General features: G+C 44.6%; 1 protein-coding gene and 1 long non-coding RNA gene across 3 annotated transcripts in view; one reads left to right on the plus strand and one right to left on the minus strand.

The window, feature by feature from the left end:
- LOC128887290 (transcriptional regulator Myc-A-like) overlaps positions 1-20572 on the plus strand; it is a 350744-nt gene extending 330172 nt beyond the window's left edge. Inside the window, exons 3-4 of the mRNA XM_054143012.1 lie at positions 1993-2751; positions 19571-20572. Coding sequence (XP_053998987.1) covers positions 1998-2751; positions 19571-20175 — 1359 coding nt within the window. The 5' untranslated portion in view covers positions 1993-1997 and the 3' untranslated portion in view covers positions 20176-20572. The remainder of the gene's footprint in view (positions 1-1992; positions 2752-19570) is intronic.
- On the minus strand, positions 2774-16360 carry LOC128887308 (uncharacterized). Of its 2 annotated transcripts, none has more exons than XR_008460011.1 (3): positions 11513-16360; positions 7967-11043; positions 2774-5303 (listed from the first exon to the last, which is right to left on the minus strand). It is a non-coding gene; the product is annotated as an uncharacterized LOC128887308 (long non-coding RNA). The 2 variants fall into 2 exon arrangements; XR_008460010.1 differs by having other exon boundaries at positions 9214-11043; positions 11513-16358.
- Positions 20573-20914: the final 342 nt, after the last annotated feature.

The raw sequence follows: 20914 nt of genomic DNA on the forward strand, positions 1-20914 counted from the left end.
TAACGGTTGGCGAACGTCGAGGTGGGCTCAGTCGGCCGGATGTAATGTTTGCACTCTAATATGCTGATAATAAAACATAGCGTTGTGTCTCCGTCGCATTGATCCACGAAATGTGATACATTAGTGCGTGTAGTAGACGAAATTCGTTGCAATAGTGAGTCACACGTTTGGCTTGTCATTCCATGTGACTTCTATGCGTGACCACCGGCGTCTCGTACACGTCTTCTTCTGGCGATGCACCGCAACTGCACTCGAATTGTGCCAGTGTTATGAACTCCTATGTAAAGTGATGCGTCATACCGTGGAAGAATTTATATTTACACGCATCATCGACAACTCGCTGTTCTTCCCGGTATGATTCTATCCTGTTTGCATTCTGACTTCGACTATTTAAGTCGGTAAGCACCGAGCGTGACTGGTACGTGTTGATTAGTTGGCGCTAGCGCTAAATCTTGATAAAGCTGAACTTTCTTGATATCTGCTATTTTCTTCTTCTTTCGTATTTCAATGGAGATAGACCTGCGTTAGGACTTGCAAGATATTCTTGTAGGTGACTTTGCGGTGGTGTGTCTGCTCTCACCAAAACAAGGATAGTTCTGATATTATTACATTTTTTTTTTTATCTTAACAGTATAATAGACACACTTCACTGAAATATTTTTGCTTCTTAAAATATTATGAGCACATGAAAATATCCCATTAGAAAATCTAAATATCGCGTCGTTGAAAATCCTCTTTTTCCGGCTAAGCGTCGACTATAACCCGTGGCATGTTGATACTCGACGAGTGCGCTTAGGATTAAGATACCTATTTAAATTGACACGTATTGACGTAGAACCGGCTGTTACGTGAATCGATCAATTTATGCGACGAAATACATTATCGATTTTTCGAAACTGTCCTAACCCCTTGAGGGTAACACCTGGTGGCCCAAAAATGTACGGTTGGAACGGTCGTCCACGACTGTGAGAAACAAGACGCAACGGTCTCACGCGGCGAGGGAAAATGCTCTCTCGTCTAGGGATTCGGTGTTTGGCTGTGATTTATCGAAGGTCAGCTGTCCTTAGTGAAGGAGAGTTTGATTTGTTACTGTACGCGTTACCGGTTTTTTTCCAGTCTCGTTTCGGTGTCCGCGTCTGCGATTCGTCGCGGCAGGTCCTCGGTGTCATTCCCTTACGCTTGGAATGAACTCGAGAATTCTTGTCCAACGAAAAATCGCGTATCACGAGTGTCGTGTGTCACGTTGATCCCCTTCGTTAGGTTCGATATTGATTTTGTTTTGTTTAAACGCAGCTTTACCGAAGCGCGGCAAAAAGCATACAACGATACACGGCAACGAAGGTCGTCTATTTTTAATACACACACACGCAAGGCAGTTACGATCTTTGTCCATATTTTCATACCACTAACTGTATTCGTTTCACTAACTGTATTGATTCCCGCGATAATGCACAAGGCGTTACGACACGCGGTGCAATACCGAACGTTATTACTTGCTACGGGTGAAGCAACATGTCGTAACATCGAAGAGGAGGAGGAAATAAACGGACGAACGTTAAAAAGGCACGGTACGAAAAAGCCCGCAATCGAAGCTTGTTAATCTACCGTTGTATAATAATAACTAGACTTTGGTTAGTTACAAAGTATCGACTCTTATGGGTTCCCGCCGTCTTTTTGCGCGACTGGTGGTCTGTCGCTATCGTTCGATAGACAACCCGCGCTGTCGGCATTATAAAGAATCGAGTATTTTTTTTTCTTTCGACGCGTCTGGTTAGCTTCCTTTGTTATCGGACTTCAGTCATTTCAAAACAATCGAATTTCTTTGTAAGCTTTAGCTAAATATATCTCGAGAAATGATTCGAGACTCGAGAACGATTCACTCTATGTATGTTTGGAAGTGAAAATAGTCTATTCATCTTTCTTCAGATGATTTCATTTTATATTCAATTGCGGTGTTGCAAGTGCCACTTTTTAAACTTGTAACGTTTACAGGCGAGATGCCGGTGCCGGTTTGGGATTGCTCTGACCTGGGCCTGTTGGACGAGCCCCTGGACACCGCGATGGTGGTGTCCGACGACATATGGAAGAAGTTCGATATGGACAAGCTGGACCGAGCGGATTGTAACACGGACACGTATCACGATCGGAACATCGACGACAGTATTCTGCCCGACTTGCTATACGGCAAGATGACCTGTCTGGCATCGCGCAAGATACGCCATCACGACTGCATGTGGGCAGGTCTGTGCATCAGCAAGGAGCACAATAGGACGTTACCCGCGAAGAAGGACTCTCAGATACAGAAGAGAGTGCCGGCTGGTCGAAGTCTATTGATATCGCGTGCCAACACGGCTCAGACGGCTACGTCTTATGGCAACCAGCAACAGGCTCAGCAACCGTGCCGCGCGAAAAGTCTGGAGAGCGACGGCGATTCCACGAGGCCGGAAACACCCCAAACTTCAGCATCCGACACAGAAACGGAGGACGAGGGGCCTTTCTTCAGGCACGATCAGATCAACATACACGAGAAACTCTCCGAGTGCATGTCGGAAGTGGTCACCAAGGTTGTTCCGGTGAGCGAGGTCACCGGTCAGCTGGTCAGATTTCACGACAGGAGGAAAGAGGACGACAAAGGTCAGTGTCAAGTGTACAAGGAGACCAACATCAGGAACACCCTCAGCGATCACTGTTATCACCTCAATCAGCCCAAGAATCTGGAACACCTGGGCGTTCAGACACCCTCCGATTCTGGTGAGTGATTCCATCTTTTCGTTACGCGTTACTTCTGGATAGAGGCTGGTAGATTGTTTGTTGCCTCGAGGATCAAAGTTCTTTTTTTTTTTTCACGTAAACTAGCAAAGGCAATGTTTAATTTAACGGTTAAGTACTCGAGTAACAGATGGGACGGATGCCTATGGAAGGAATAAACAATTCTTTTTAGTGTTTTCTTGACACAAATTTTGGAGAACGTTTGCAGATGGAAACGAAATTTGTGTTAGAATCGGTGATGCATTCCAGACTTTGAAATAGCGTTTCATATGTTGTCTTAGCCTTCGTTTCGCAGTAAATAGCGTGAATGACAATTTCAAATGCAGAATGACTTAAACATTTTTTTTTTTATTAATACATCGATGGACTGGACAATGTATATTTTTGTGCATCATTTTTCTCTATTCAGGAACGAATTGATTTGCATAAACTAAAATTCTAATCTATATAACCATATTATTATGTATACTTATTCGCAGTAGTTCAAATGAAAATTGAAATTTCTTCTTCGAGACATTTATTTTGTCCAGTTCTTTAAATAATTTCTATATCCAATGAAAAATGCAACTTTCGAATTTATTCAACTAAATAAATAATTCTGGGCTCCGAATTTCCCCCCTCCTGTTCAGAGAACATCTTTCGGAAAAACGTCGAATAAAAGTATTACTTAACACCTAAAAAAGTAGGTAGTTTTTTTTTTTTTCAATATACCTGGTGTCTTTAAAAGGTAAGTGAGACCCGCTGACTATGGACAGGGTTAAACGTCGAAGGTTAAACGTTCCTTTTATCCCGATCGGAAACGTTTGCTCCCACATCCGCCGTGGCATCGATAAGTTTAGTCATCGCCTCGTTCTTTCGTGCCCTCTCAATGGAGCCGGCAAGGTCGAACTAAGGATCCTCTTAATCGAGTGCAATTGACGGCACTACGGAGTGCACTTCGCCGAATTTGGGTACCCGCATGAGTATGCTAATCGCGTCGCGGTCGCTCGTTATTGGTCGAGGCGCGGCTGAATACGACACAATCGTGAAACTCGTTTTAAACAAGTTCGGAGGTTGGTACACTAACGTTTCCCCCCTCCGGGTCAACGGTATCCTTCCCGCGAAGAAAAAAGAAAGGAGTCGTGAGAAATTTTTCGGCGTCGCGGATTCAAGACTCCACCCTTAGCGAAACGAAACGCGCGGATTGCACGGAACAATAATGCTTTTGTAGTTTGCTCAGGCAATTCGGTAAGCGGCAGTCGCGCAAGCATATAGTTAGCCGCGCCGACAAAAAATCTTCCTTCCCCTGTTTTCTGCGCAGGTACAAGAACAAAAGGGGAAGTGCCCGATCCTTTTGTACTTCGCGCCGCATAATTTTCACATTTTCAAAGGTGAATCCTTTCTTGCGAACAGAGAATTGCTTGTTGCGTGGGCGTAATTTTTTAAACGGTACCTATTTTACACCTTAGTGTCTCTCAGATTTAAATTTTCAGCGTAGAATTGAATTGATTCGTGTTAACACGATGCAAAATTTCTATTCAATTTGAGTAGTTTTGTACGAACAACACGATGAACACGGTGCTGCTTCTGAAATCGATAGAAAATTCTCGTAGAAGAAGACACGCTTGATGCAATAAAGAGACAATTGACAGCGAACAACTCGATGGAATGTATAGAATCCTTTTGAATGGAAGGGGAGGTGCCCTTTCAAAGGTAATCTCAGCATTCGTGTTGCCAGACCTCATGAATACTTACGATATTTCCTCGGATACAATAGATTCCCTTAGATAGAAACTCTGTATCTTTAACGTAATAACACCGAAGACTATACGCGACGTACGCTGGGCATAGAACGTAAATGCACTTTAATTGCTATGTACGCAACGTTCGTTTGCTTTCAATGACAAGAATGATTGCTATCAGAGAAGACGCGACTTGATAGATTATTATTGCATCGATGGCAACCGTTAAAAAGTCGCATGTATTGAATACGTGTCAAGGTTAAACAAATTTTTTTTTATTTAAAAAGTCAGTCGAGAGCAAAACGACGGCTCGAAACGTTTGTTAAGAGTCGGGTTTCAACATACTATTGTGTGGCTAATAAATTCTTCATTATTTTCTTGAGTCACTTAACTGAAATATTAATCGGTACTGTAGACAAAAAAAAACAACTCAAATTTTTCTCCTTTTGTTTCTTGCGAACAGAGACGTATCAATTATTTTTATTTCATTCCCTATCGATGTTATATAAACAGGAACGCAGAAAGCATTTAGCACGACCACTCGCATGAAAAATCCATGCGTCACATCGACATTCTTGGAGTGGTCGTTAGATTGTCTCATACGCGCAGCTCGCGATTAGGTTTCCAGCCGTTCCGCGAGCATTTTCAGGGCACGTCGCGCATCCTCCTGGTGTTGGTAGATTTTCCGTCGCATGCCTCGTTCGCTGGGTCTAACTATAGGGATTCCGGGGAGAAGTGATTTGGCGCGAGTCACATAATTCGCTTGGGCCGTACAGTAGCGTCTGGTCGAGGAAAATTGTGCCGTTTCGCCACCTGAAAATATGTTGCGTTACATGGCGACATCTTAGGTTCTATAGATACTAGGCACGCTAGCACACGTGCATCACACGATCTAAACCAGTGTTTCCCAACCATTTTTGCAAAGTTGGAATATTTATGGAATTAAATACTTGTTATTGAACGTTACTGTTATATTGGTTTTCGGTCCTCCTCAGATGTAATTAATTTTAGAGTTGAGGAACATTATACGATATTATATAATTTCATATTACTAAACACTAGGTATTTCTGGTATTAGGTTGTCCAAAAAGTTTCTTCCATGACTTGCACTCAATTACTTTGTGTGGCAGTGGTTATATAAATAGACCCTAATTTATTAGATGTTAATATTGTATAACAGTAATGGAGCAAAATGAATCGTACACAATTTAATAAAGTAACATTAAACATGAAATATTGTGTACGTATTACTTATTCATGAAATGGAAGAAACTTTTGGGACAACCTAATATGTATATATTCTATACAAAAAATTAAAATAAGTACGTAATTATTTTTAATGTATCGCAATGTCAATAGTACATATCACTCTCCTTTAAAATAAGAACTTGACGTCTTTCTTCGAACAATGAAAACTGTTTCCAACCATATCTTGTCATTAAATTGTTAGAAATTTGTTCGCGACACACCCACTGTTGCGCATGAATCTGTCGCGACACACCTGTTGGAAGCACTAGCCTAAACGACGTTCGGCGACTCGTGTGCTTTGTTGAGTATGATAGGAGAGCATGACGTGGAAAGAGTGGCTCGACGACCGTCGGTGCACACACGTGTGTCACTGCATTTGCACGCACGTGACCAAACACTTACGTTCGGACAGTCTTCTGATTATACATCATATTCGACGACATAATCACCTATCGGTCTATTTTTCTTCCTCGTGTCATTATAATATTCCGCACGCGAAGGAAAACTGTAATGTTCATTTAGCTGCTCGACTTAACTGTTGCATAGTAATTTGCACGTGGAGCTTATTTGTATTCATAACGTAGAAACAACGTTCGTCAAGGTGTGGTTCACGGACCACCAGGAGGTCTACGGAAGATGACAGAAGCGTGTGTCGCGTAAGGTGTTCTGGTAAACGTGCCACTACCACGATCCATAAGTTTTTCTCTTTTCCAAATCGAAAAGAATACGAATTTTAAACATCCGAGTACAGTTGTGCAGGACTTGAAAAATGATTTAATTCTATTCTAGGGGCTAAAAATTTTTTTCGTTTAGGGAGTCCAGTTTTTGTTTCAATTCAAAGATACAACACAGTGTGTAGCGAACCAACGCAAATTGATAATTCGATTAAAATTAAAATTAAGAAGTTGCCGATCGACTCGAAGGTTTGATCGACGCGGTTAGAGTCTAAGTAGGTGAATCGAGGGTTAAGATGGCGAGAATTTGTGACCAAGGACGTCGGTAGGGTCTTATAAAGTATGCCGTTTCCTGATCGCCGAGCTTAATGGACGAAGAAGACGGTATCGTGCGACCGGACACACAGCAAATTCGGGCTTCGTGTTGTTGTCGATGTCACTGTTCGTAATTGGTAATTGCCAGGGCCACGACTTGCAAATGGCTACTTTTGACCGTGACCAGACGGGTCAGTGAAACGCCGAGAAACCGGTGTATGGCGAACAAAAGCACAACCTCCTTAAGCGTATTAATTATTACTTAACATCGCTTTCAGCGAATCTAGCCACGTTGGTCGACACACTGGCGGTTCTTTACGACTATCGTGAAAATACATAGTTATAAACTGCCAATTACTAAATAGGAAAGTCCCTCTTCTTCGTTTACGCTATCATTTAAAGAATATATCGAGACGTTCAAAGGAAATTCGAGGCAACAGCGCAGCGCCTGGGAAGAACCGATTTTCCTCTCGATATTTTCTTCGTTATTAAAGATGATACGGACCGGTTTATCGTCTGTTCTGGCTCTCTACTAATTTAATCGCTAAACATTGCTACTTAGTGGAGTGCGATAAACATACGACATTTCGTTTACTTGTGCTAGGGAATTCCGAGTAAGAAGTTGTTTAGATGATTATTTGAAATTTTTATCAAGGAATAGAAATGATAAATTCTTCTCTGTTTTTTAAAAGAATTGTTTGAATTACGACAAGGCGAGGGTCAGGGATTCTGGACCAGAGAATCGCAACGGAAACGCGCATACTCGCTGTTCTCATCTATTACGTGAACTGGGAGGTTGCGCCACATTGCGTGAAGTCTATGATAGCCGACCCATCATTTACCACCGAGTAACAATAAGTTACTTTTTTCCTCTTACCTTGGTACAACATTTCGAATTTAAACGGTTCGGAAAAAGCAGATAAAATTTTTTCTTTTGGTTAAGATAACACTAAACGTTGTCATTTGGATTATTATTGGCTTCACGGAAGTAATTTTCGAAAATGCGTTCTAAACTTTTCGCTACTCAATGATAATAATTATACTAAGAAAATTACATGGTAGAAAATAGTGTTGAAACTTTTCACTTATAGGAGAACACTTTCTTTTTAAGAAACATTTTATGTTCGTCAAATAGATAAAGCTTCAAAAGGGTTAGGACAATTTCTATGGCGTCTGCCGCTTGTTCGCAGCGAAAGGGTTCGAGATCAATGGAGTTTTCGGATGCTTTCGTATACCTACGCATTTTAACGGACGCCTCTGCGGATCCACGATCCGTGTGCAGGTGCATGCCGGAGCAGGATCGTCTGAGCATGCGCAGTTAGTCGCGCGGGAACTCGAAGGTCATGCGGTACCAAGTGACGTCAATCGATAGCCGGCCGGCCGGTCGGTCGGTCGCTGGTTGCGGTCAAGCGTGGGACCCCGCCGCGGCGGTTTAAATGGTCGCCGGAATGCGGTTAAGCCTTTTTGCCATTCGCGCCGCAGTCGCGTTCGCCGTGGTGAGGGATACTCAGTACCGTGTTACGCGGGCACCGTGCCCCTTTGGCATCCTCCCGTCGAATCGACCATTTCCTTCACTTCTCTCTTGTTTCGCTTCATTTTTAAAATGTGTCAGCAGGACTAGGAAAATTGTTTGATTTTCGTTCTATAATAGGAGAACACTGGGCCAAAAGATATAGTAATCTACCATAAAATCAAATTAAGTATTTTTATAGTAATGATTTGATCTTAATCGTGTTATTACGTATAAATAAAGTGATTTAATCGATTACTTGGGAGTATAGATTAATGTGTTTCATCGTTTGCATTGTCGAGGACCCTCCCTTTGCACAAAGGATCTTGAAACCACTTAAATCTTTGGCGCTGTAAAGACTTAACTAGCCGAGCAAACCATACTTTGCACGGGAGAGTAATAATTGGTTATAATTTGTAACCAGTGGCAGAAGAATGTTGCTAAACGGAAACATCCCTGGTAGAAGAGACCATCTCTTGTTTCATCAGAGTACCTTTTGTACTTGGAATTAGTTTTCCGCATTCCATTTGGTCTAACACTTTCACCCATCGTTTATCCATTTGCGCGTACTTCTTTCTATTTATTATACAATCCATGAAATTCTTTTTATTCGTTCTCAGTCCTTGGCAAGAACAAAGCTTTATTTACGAAGTAAAAACGCCATAAAAAAAATACTTAACTGACGAATGGAAATTTTATTTAGATTCTCCAAGTCCAAAGTCTTCGTGTAAATTATCAACATAAAATTTAATTACTCCGAACATCCGGAACTAAATAAAATTCCCATCCATTCGTAAACTATAAACAGCCTCTACTGTTGTGGAAACGTCAAAATTTCGTCGGAAGGTTGTGAGGAAATCGCTCGTCGTAAGTTGATTGAAATATCACCCGTGCGGCGCATCACGTTGACGGGTATTTCGTGTCGTGAAATATCGCACCGGAGTACCAATATTTGCATAATACATGCGGAAAATACCTCGTGCATTCCTGGCGCAATTTTGTTGTCGGATGTTACGCGTGACGATTCCGTGGACGTGACAGCGATAATGACCGTCTGTGTATCGCTTCATTTTTCCTGCCGTTCCCGCGCCGCTTTACACTCTTTGATCCGACGATGTTATCTGTACTCGTGAGCGCGTCAGGTGTGGCGCCAACTGCAGTTGCTTAGCGCCTTTAATTACGTAAACGCCGATAAGTACTGTGTTAAGTTGAACCGCGAGCGCTGACACTCGGACGGGGGATTCCCGGTACGGAAAGAACGATCACGGAATTTCTCGTAATCCAGGCTCGACCACGGAATCAGACCTGCATTTTAACGCTCCGCGGTTTTCAACGCGATGCGTGCAACGAGGTTTCGCCGAAACCTTTACGACTCCTGTGTTATAGAGACTGATAACGTGGGATTTAAAATAATAGATAATCGCGATGTAAATTTTGGAATTTACTATATTTTAGATTATGGATTTCAATTAGCTCTTGATGGCTGTACAATTTTAATTGTAATACTTCATTAAATGTTCATATAAAGATCTGTAGCCTTTAGTTATTTTTGCTATATAAATTAGATTTGCTCTATAAAATATTGTTTTAATCCTGGATCAAATTTTGTGAATAAATTCTTGTATTTTCTCTATTACTTAGCAACGTGATAAACGGTTAATCGCACAAACAAACGTATTACCGCGCTTACGGTTAATTATCGGTCGAAAAAGCATTGCGTATTCCGTCGTGCGTTCGTTCGCAATTCCTTGGAAACGATCCTTTGGTCGGTAGCAAAAGCGTATTCCACCTAAGAGTATCGAGTTAGAAATCGTTGGACGTGTCTATCAGACCTATTAAGAATCTTCATCGACTCCGTAATACAACGACGAAGGCCGAGCGAAGTCCTACTTTCAACTACATACGTTGAAACGATGGAAAGCAAAGTATGCGTCTGCAATGATTCCTTTTTTTTTTTGTTGCTTCGTTGAACGGGTGCTTTTGTAACTTCCTCATTAAATTTACATATTATTCCAAACGAAGAGTTTCTACACTTTTATACAACCTTCGATTAGAGTTCTCGCCTCGTGTGACATTTAACCCTTCTACCTTGGCGCGAGGCGTCGATGGTCTCGCCGATAAATAAAAAATCTTCACAGTTTATTTAAAATAAAGAAGCCTTCGCCAACCTGTCAATAGTCACATAGATAAAAAAAGAAAAAAATGAAAGTGTCAATGTCCCAGGTTAGTATCGAAATTAGATGCGCTTACCTTGGCTGAAACTGGTTGTAACTTTCTCCCGGTTAGGTGTTTCCTATGATTTCATCGAGACCCTCGCCGAGGCGAAGGCGTGCGGGCGCGTTAGGTACGATCCTGATCCCTGGGACACATTCACGAAGACACCCATGGCTCGTCTTACGTCTGGATCTTTTTTTTTTTTCTCGCGGTATTTGCACGCAACCCCGCCCCGGGTTCTTTTTCCATCGATGAGACGAAGCAGAGTTCGTTCCGTTCGTCATGCAAATTCCACGGTTAAAGCTTCCAGGAAAATCGCGCACGCTGGAACGCGGGCGTCTATAATGCTCATAAAAAATGTATGCATCGTCGTCGTTTCGCCTCCTCGAGTGGGCTCGCTCGATTCTGGAATTCAGTGGGTGCAGCGGGATATGGGCAACCGGCCGAATGTGAGTTTCGACTTCAGCGAATCGGGCGAAAGTCGATTCTAGAAAGGTGATGCACCGTCGCGAAAATTCGCGGTATCATTTTCACACCGGACTGGAGGCGCCAACTCCTTTAACCCATTTGCGCCGATCGGACACGAATTTTCCTTGGAAAAGTGTAATAATACTATTATTTTATTTAGACAAATTTTGGCGATGAGAACGAGTTCTCCACCATGATTACTTAGAAAGAGATTGTGATCTTCTTTACTATCTATTCCTCAGAATAATTGAAATTCCTCCGTAGAACAGGTTGTTTATTTGTTAGTCGACTCTGATAATTTGTCACGCGTGGCCTAGCAATTGTAACATACAGGGTGGACCGAGTGGGCGTAACGACTCCGCTATCAGTGCTGTTAAAGAAAAGTACCAAAGTAAGGCGAATGGAGCATTATTTTATTAAACGGAAATTCGTATCTTTTTTTTTTTTGCATAGACTTCATTCGGAATTTCACAAAAGTATCGAGATTGTTCTCTAACAGCACTGGTAATGGCTCGTTACGCTAACCTGGTCCACTCTGTATGCAACCGATCGAACGAGGGAAACGCTCGTTTCCTATTATTAAAAGTACATACCATGCAACCCGTAACGTGGGTTGCATTTCTGATATTAACCGAGAGCTGTTTCACCGCGAATGCGTAACGGTCCTTCTGGTTATTGCAAAACAATTCAGCCCCGTAGTACCAGGTTTGCACGCAGGTGGGTTTGGCATCTCTCGAAGGTATTAGTTAACATTCTACGCAAGTATAATCTGCGAGTGATCGTTTTCTCGCTCTCTTTCTCTTTTCCTCGTTACATTCTCCAGTACCCTGGCGTGCCGGCTCTCTTTACCAAGGCGACTATAATTATGCCTTTCCCTTGGGAGATGTGGGCGCCTATTTTTGCGCCGGAGATTCCACATGCACGTATAAGCGCATCTCTGTCTGTGACGTAATTCATTCATTCATTCATTAAGTTCGAACGCGTGGAAGGGACTGCTGATTAACATGGTGGCAAAAGGATCGCGTTTATGGTCCCTCCTACGACTTTTACTCTCGGTTCTCTTACGCTTTCCAAACGCAGCCATTCTGGTTCTTGTTGCCATATAAATTTTATATATTCCAATAACAGAAACGCTTTTTTTTTTTGCTTTCTTTCTTTCTTTTTTTTAACGATCAGCAATGATTTATCTTTCTTACGCTAAAATAGATTAATATTTTCCGCGCACTTAATACCAGTTTCATTCTTTATTCCCCAATGTTCATCGATTTGCATGAAAGGTCGCGATACCGTACGAGGGTTAATTTATGCGGAACCTGTATGGGAAAAACGGAATAAAAGTAACGCAAGAAATGTTAATCTAATGCCTTTTATATTTTTTTTCCTTGTTCTTATCTTGCAACCAGGTTCTGTCACATAGAAACTCGTTTCTTTGAATCTGCCTGGCCGTTTGTCCGCAGGAATTGATATTTAATTATTCGCAACCGTCTCTGGTTTGCCAACTGGTGTTACATTGAATTACCTATTACCTTACGCAATAATTCTCTATGCGAGGTAGAAAAAGGTATACGAATTTTTTTTTTTTCTTCTTACGACTTCAACCGTCCTTGAGTGATTCCCGACGAATCCGTTCTTTTATTTCAACGTCTCGACGTCTGGTCGACGAACCAGGATGCCTTGACTCTTGCACCAAGAATTAGGAGGTCGGACATCGAAATGTCAAACTGGCAAAACCTGATTTTGGAATGTTGACCGGCATCAGGCGGCGATCAAAGAGTCCCTTTTTCTTCTTTTTCGAGCGCCGATTCGCTCGACTCGCCTTTTTCCACCGTTTAATATGCAACGCATCGCGCTCAAAATCGTCCTCGAACGGAGAACAGAACTTCACCGATGCAACTTTCCCTCCAAGGCTAACCTTTGTACGTAATTTTTATTCGTCACCAACGCGTCACGTTGTAATTACCCGTATATTCCGCGAGCAATATTTTTGCTAATCCAACGTACTATCTTCTAACGCGGAATTAGTATTTCCGCTCGTCTGAGGAGGCCCGCATGCTCACCGATGACTGAAACATTTTTCGTTTAATAAACTACAATTAACGCTGAAGTTTCTCGCTCGAGTTCACCGGATAACTGCTACTTCTACCCACAGAAAAAGTTATTTTCTTCCGTTTGGTTTATCGGCGAGGTTGCATCGTCCGGTATCACTTCTTTATCAGAGAAAGTGAGGCGCATACCGCTGGAAAAGAACGATCCAGCGTCGTCGAAGTCGCTGGAAAGGAACCAAGAGCAAATATCGCGTCCGCTAATTAGAAATTCGAAATTGATCGGGCGACGGGGGGCGGGACGGGGTCCTCTTTCACGTTCCTCCCGCGCTCCTGAGCCCCTACCGGGCACTCCTTTCCTCTCCTCGATGCCGGCAGCTGGATGGGTTCTCCTCTTATTGCATTTCGTTCTCCCGAGGCGGCATGCCAGCCGCTGCATTCGCCTACTCTCCTGTGGTCGATCGAACGGAGAAGCAAGAAAAGAGCTTGTCGGTGACAGGGAATGGCTCGCGAAGTGGGGGTGCGAGCTGAGAGAGAGAGAGAGAGAGGGGAGAGGAGAGAACGGTAGGGAAAGGTGAGGAAGAGAAGGAGACGGGATGTAACAACGGAGAGTAACTGGCATTTTCCGTGAGTTAATCGACCGAGAGAAAAAGATGGCAACGACTACTGTTGCAGAACTTTCCTGGTGGCGGTACACAGAACTTATCTAATTCGCTCGCTTTTTATAGGTCGAAACTTCTAATTGAAACGGACTGGCGTCCCATGGCAATGTTCCCCTTCGGTTCTCGTTGAGGTTCTTCGAAAATTTAATGGCGTCGGAGCTCTGTAAATACAAATTTAGAATATCATATCATTTTCATATACTGCACAAAAAAAAATCGCAAGAAACACATGGCACATAAAAAAAAATGTCATAAAATCACGTACAAGATGAGCAATGTCGTGGTTCTTTTAGCATCCTAGTAGACATCGCCAATCCGCTGGTGGAAGTGAACCGCGGATGTGACGGTTCACCATCGATGACGCGGTGCATCTCGTTGCGGGGGCGGATCTCGAGTGGGCTGGGCTTAATGGTGTCTGGTCACCGGGTCGTTTCCTGGCTACTATCCCCCAGATACGTCTGCCGTATTTCGATTCTCGCGTAGGTTGTTATCCAAGGTAGTATCTCGCGGCTTGGTTTCCAAGTGCATCCGTGTACTCACGCGACCACAGAACGGATACGCACGCCGAGGCTCGTAATTGGACTTGCCCGTCGAATAATAACGCGTTATGGTCTCTGATTTTTTCCCCGCTTTTTCTTTTTGATTCTTGCACGCTTCGTTCCTCCTCTCTCGATCGAATAGACCGCTCGAGTAGCCGACAGCGTAGAAAACGGGGCGTGGGTGGCTCGAGTTGTCGACGCGTACCTTTAAATCACGGGGTGTCCCGGTGGTATTTAGAATGTCGCCTGCGCGCACCGAGGAAGAATTTATCGACGCGGAAAGCGAGGCAATTAGAAAATCTAGCAGTTCCAACTTTCAAGGAATGCTGATCGACGATTCCATCGGTTGAGTTTATTCTCGAGTGTCGGGAATACCCGAATTGCTGATGTCGAAAACTGTCCCCAACTATCATAAAAATGTTCAGGTGGGGGCTGCTGTAACCCTCGTCTCGACCAGGAAGAGAAACGTACCGTCACGTTCGCATATGTGGCTCTGCCCGGCCAAGAGGGATCGTCTCGAGATACTTTGAACCGTGGGACACGTACGGGCTAGAGTTCCACGAAAGTAATTTCGTGCCCGCGTTCTCCCGTCGTCGCGCACTTTTTGCCGGCGATATCGTCGGAATTTGGTCCGGTAACGGATAAAACGCGACGGAGACGCGAAGGGAGGCCGCGAGATACGGATTACATGTTACTTTGAACCGTTATTATCGAGCCCAGATTCTCCGTGTATATTTAGAAGTCGAAGTTACATGTCGACCGTTACGTTATCGGTCAGCTCTTGAAACGGGGTGCCTAGATATCTCCGACTATTACACGTGGTGTCGGAGAAGCTGATGATCCATGAATGACGAATTAGCGCAAACCTATCGGTCGGTGGCGGGGAGTTCGCGCCATAGGTCGTCGTCGATGATGCAGACCGCGAGCTGATTTCCAAGCCGACTTGCACAGAGGGTATTCGTATCTGGCTGGTTATCTCGCAAGTAACGGGTCATCGGACGTCTCGAGACCTACATATCGTTCGCCGTTTGATACACAGAACTACGGGTATCCAGAGCGTGGCGAGCGTGGGGGGCATGGCTGGCATTTTCCTCGGCAATCTTTTCCTATAAATTGCGTCAATGAGCCCGGCGCGCCGATATCGCCGATTGCAGCCAGCCGCGAAACACAGAACAGCCTTCATTCGCCGGCAACCTCACTGGCGACTCTCTCGGCTCGAAAGTTATCTACTTTCCCCTATGACTATAGCACCGAGCGGAATTTTCACGCCCTTCCCAGCTCACGGCTGGAATACTAACGAGGAGAGGTCCCTAGGCTGGACCGATTAGGCAACGAGTTTTTGCAGACTGGGGACAGCGTGGTTTTTGGGAGAGCGTAGTTGTTCATAGTATATCTTTTCTACAAAAGACATCCGGAAGAATAAAAAATTATTTCGTTTTACGATAACTGCAATAAAAAGAAAGAATTGAATTCTCGTAACACTGTAATGGAAAAATTCATGCTTAAAGAGTCAGAATTTGTATTCTTCAAGAATAATGTTCTTCATTTGAAAGGAAATAAAATACGAGCTAATACGTTTCTGTATTCTATTACTGGAAAATTCCATCATGAATATCCATTCATAATTTATCTACGACTGCAGTAGCTACGACTTACAAGGCCCGAAGTCAATGAAACACTAAAGGTTACGTATGCGCGAGTATCGAGAGATTAGGATGGCTTGATAAATACGAATCGGACACGCGCGATAGAACTTATGGTCGAGTGAGACGGTATAGGTGCACTCGCCCTATGTGGAAAGAATGCAGTCGGTATTGTTCCGCCTTTTTTTTTTATCACTGTGGTCGTAATTATTGCGCGTCTAATGGAACGTAACACTGAACTCTCCGTCTCTATCAAACTAAATTCTATCATTTTTATCGGCTGGAATCCAGTTTCCGATCCGACACTCGTTTCGTTTATCTTCCAACCGGATCGGAGTAATGTCTATAATACGTTCACTTCTGGAGCGAGCATGGGGGGTAACTATGTATTTCAGCCTTCGCCCTAGAAATATTCGCCTAGTCGGGACGGATGCCGCCGCGCCCTGTCGGAAACTGAAACGGAAATCAAAACTCGCGTGGGGGAGGCGCATTGTTCACCTTTCGTGTTTTCAACTAATCTTACGTAATATATAAATTAACGTCGTAATTATCGCGTAACATTTTAATTCATGTTTTTAATCGTGTCATATTAAAATTATATTCGACCATAATTTCCTAAACCGTAAACGTTCTTTCTATATTCATATATCACCTTATTTAAATACACAAACAAAACTGAAAGGGCGTAACAATCGGAACCGCTAAGAAGATCGAAACAATAACGGATACAAAACAGATCTCCGTTAGGAGATACGTCACACCGACGTGACATATGTAAACGTACGCGATACCAAAACGTGACATTGCTAATCAAAGATTAATCTTCGTTCGAAGATGGAGCAGGGTCACCCACTCCCACGCAGTCGACCATGATTATCCTCGCAGGATTCGACGGACAAAAATGGCGAGACTTGGTAGCGATAGAAGTTCGAAGCGGGTCTCCACCCTGTTTTTCGGAGCATGTCTGCCGGCGAAGCGACCGTTCGATATCGCGAAAACTCTTCCCTTCCCCATTTTCCCCTCGGCACCTCCCGCGGTTCACCGTCTCGCGGTCGCCTATCCCAACGAGAGAGGAGAGTCGATCGATTCGCGTCGACGTAGTACTATGGCCTGCTTACACGGAGAGCACTGACCCCCAAGGTCGCTCTTACGCGGTTGCACGTGCTGCGGCAAATTGACGCTAACCCTCCCCCTTCCCCTCTCGTGACCAACACCTCCCTCCCCTCGTCCACCACCTCCACCATCTCTGCAATCTCCACCACCGCGCACGGCCATCGCGAACGCGACTGGGCTCGCAGTTTGCGTGGTACCACTACGTCGACTCTCTTTTTCTCGCGGTAACCGTTTCTAACTTTCCTCCTACCGCGCGAGCGTCGCGATCGCCGAGACGTATCGGTTCGCGGCGGCGACCTCGTCCGCGGCCACCTTGATCCAATCGCGACGGAGTTCCGCGTGACACACGCACTCGATGATTGCTTTCCTCGGCGCCTCGTGTCGTCGATCTTTATCGAACGATCGAGCTGTCCGTTCGCGTCGAATTCGACGTTCGTTGTTCGCGAAGTGAGACAGGCACGGCAATAGCGATCCGGTTGCTCCGATTCTTAGGATTCGGAATTGACGGATTACAGTAAAATTAGATTAACTCGTAGGGTCTTGCACAACTCAGAACCAGTACGAAACGAATTCTTACGGCGTTCAGTGAAAGTCAGAAGTAAGTACGCATAAATGAGGTCAACTGCGTCTTTAGAGTCGACTTCCGCGTTCACGATTCGCGGGCTTCTTTCTTCAAATACATCGGTGAACCGCGTCCAATTAAACATTCGATGGTATCGACTTACACGCGTTAACTGGCCCGACCGATGACAGTGAAATGAAATACGAGACACTTCCTTCCTCGGCGAGTGCTCATCCTCCTTCCATCCGTCTGCGTATGATACGATTTCGAAAACGACGAAAAGAAAGGAAGAAAAAGAGGGAAATTGAGTGGCGAAGATAGAGACGGCACGTGCGTGGTCGAATTAGAAACGACGCTATTCCAGGGGCGGGAAAAGAAAAGATAGAGAGGGGTGAAGTAGGTTCGAGTCCGTCGCTGATTCCTAGCGGTCGGTTAGGTGCCTTCTGGTTATTTTTAGAAGTTTCGCGCCTTTTAGCAATTGCTCACCGCGACCTGGCCACGCGCCAATTTCGGCGAAGATTTCGTGTGTCTGGCCGCCGGCGCGATGAAACACGTGGAAGCTGGTGTTACGACCGGGAAGATTGCATACGTTGCTTCACACGTATGTGCAACGCATGGCGGCATCTCGTTCGGTCGCTTCCTCGTTCCTCGACTCCTTTCCGCTTGGCCCCGTTTGCGTCGTCGTTCAAGGGATCACTCGGGCAATTTTAAATTAACAGTCTTTTCTGTTTACGTTTTCTCGAGGTTTCGACAATTGATAATATTATCTCGAAGAGCATCACGGTGAAATTTGACGAGTTGAGGATTTTATAGAACTTTAACACGTTGACTGCCAGATAAATATTCTTGAAAGTTTCTGCTAATGTAAACGAAATATTATTTAAACATAAAACTTCGCTGGGAGTGAATAGAAATATTGCTTTAAAAGTATGTTAAATGATCGATTAAGCTTGTTGAGAGGTCAGAAAATGAGCGAATCGTGTAGATCGACGGGGGTCAGACATAATTGGACCGAGGTGGCTCGTTGTGAAACGCGTTACATCGACATTGAGCGATTGTATTTCGAAGCTGTCCTTGAGGAAAGAGTTATGACCCGTATCCGCACGAGAGAGGAATCTGGACCAACCGGATTTCCACTGATTGTGCCAGACGCCATGGATGACACAGTTTGCAGAAACGCCCACGGTGTCGTATGTCCCTTCGAACGCCTCTGCAGCCACGTGTTCCCGAAGGATTCTGTCACAACGTCGCGCAATCTTCCTCCGCCATGTGGAACAGCGCCTGCAACGACGAGAATCTTGAGATAAACGATATAAATTCTTTGCGCTCGATAAAACTTTCATGGAAATGTCCTCCCATCGCGAAAGCCTGGGAAAAGTCTAACACGTGGACGACACGATATTCTTGTTTCATGGTTTTACTTGTGAACAATTCTCGTGTGGAGGTTGCTTAATGAAATTTATGATTTCTTGGGAACAATTGCTTATAATTCTGAAACAGAGAAGATGGAGAACATTTTTCTAATAGTAGCGTGGCCTTCAGAGTTTTCAAGAAAGCTTCTTCAGTGGTACCACGAGAGTGTTTTAAGAATATCAAGGGGCAAACATCCGGCATAATCTCTTCTTTTCGAGTCTTGTTCTCTTATTTCTCGAAAAGCCGTGTCACGATCTTTCCGCTGTTTGCAGTCAGCCTTCACCCTGAATATAGAATTGTCGAGGTTAGGACAGAGGCGTGCTTGTTCCGTTCCAGCCAATTAGCAACGTTTTACGGCTGTCCGTGGTCGCTGATGGCTTCTCAAAGAAGATGAGCCACTCGAGACGTTTGTGTCTCTGAAAGACGTGGGCGGCAGCATCGGTCTTCGTATTTATTTTTCGAAATTTGCGACGTTACTTTCCAACGAACCGTGGTCGCTAATTTATCTATTTTAAGGTGTGCTTAAAACGGAATAGTTTGAAAAATACTACACCATATTTTGTATTTTACAAGAAACTCATTATATATGAGAAACCGAGAATTTTTCAACGTTATCGCTCCACGTTGCTACAGATGCGGACAACCCTAACCTTTCTTCCTGTTTCTTTTTGTTGCAGAGGAGGAAGAGATAGACGTAGTGACCTTCGAGAAACCCTGCAGACCAGCGGCCCTGCCGACGTACCCGAGTCCGGCGGACCAACAGCACTTCCAGTTGACGGTGAACACCGCGTTCAAAGACAAGAACCCGGGCCCGAGACCTCGTGGCAGGCCTCCGTCGAACCCAGCGCGAAAAAGGACCGCGCAGCCTGACCACAAGCCGGCAAAACGGGCGCGTCACAGGCAATACCAGAGGAGAAACAAGGTAGGACGATGTATGACCGTGCCGTCGCCACCGATGAAGATGACCGTGCAGACAGTCTCGAGAAGTTCCTCAGACGACGAGCTGGACACAGAGAAGAGGAGTTTGCACAACAACATGGAACGCCAGAGGCGGATAGAGCTTCGAAACGCGTTCGAGGAGCTGCGGGTTCTCGTTCCAGCGGTCGAGTCGAAAGAGAAGGCGCCGAAAGTCGCCATATTGAGGCAGGCATCCGTGTACTGTGATATGCTGACAGAGATCGGCCAGATCACCGTGGCCAAGGTGACGGATCTCAGAAGGCGACAGGAGAAGCTCAGAGCAAGACTCCGTCAGCTGCGGACGAGTCTCGCCATGACGCGTTGAGGGGAGACTCAGGGAATCGTATCAGATTCGGCCAGCCGGCTAACCCCCGCGCCATACGCTTGAGTCTAATTGAAAGTGGATCGGCAGCAATCTCTCTGCTCAACGTTTGTGGAGATTTCGTTGCCCTTGCGAGACCATCGAAGAGGTCTTCAGGCGATCCACCGAGGGGGAATATGTGCGGGCGGGCATTTCGTAGCCTGGCTCGAGCGGAAGAGCCCCTTCGTGTTCGACGGTTCCACGATTCACTCGATCGAACGAATCGCGAAACGTCGGACACTGGCGAATCTTTCGGTAGTTTTTAACGGAGGAGTATCATCGAGTTTCGTTTACCTGATATACATAGAGCCGAGTACTGTCGACCACACACCGAACAGAATACGTTAAAATTGGTGCCAAATATTAGGAGTCGAGGAGATCGAAGGGAGATGGGCAAAGTTTGATTCGGACGACGAACGATTGGAAATACTGCGTAAAACGAATCGTTTGCCACGTTTGATGGATCGGTTAAAGAGCGTTTTTGTTAGCTACACGTTGGATGACATTCTACAATTCAAATTAGCGGGAAATAAAAAGTTGTTTATCTGTTACTCGGGTACGCGAGATTTTTATCTGGATAAGTTTGCCCATCTCTCGGCGAATACTGGGTTCGGCTAGCGTACCACCGACCGGAGATTTCAATGCTTTCTTGCTTCTCTTCTTCTTCTTCTTCTTCTTCTTCTTCTTCTTCTTCTTCTTCTTC

Source organism: Hylaeus anthracinus, unplaced genomic scaffold (assembly GCF_026225885.1).
Source record: "Hylaeus anthracinus isolate JK02 unplaced genomic scaffold, UHH_iyHylAnth1.0_haploid 11985, whole genome shotgun sequence".
Lineage (NCBI taxonomy): Eukaryota > Metazoa > Arthropoda > Insecta > Hymenoptera > Colletidae > Hylaeus > Hylaeus anthracinus.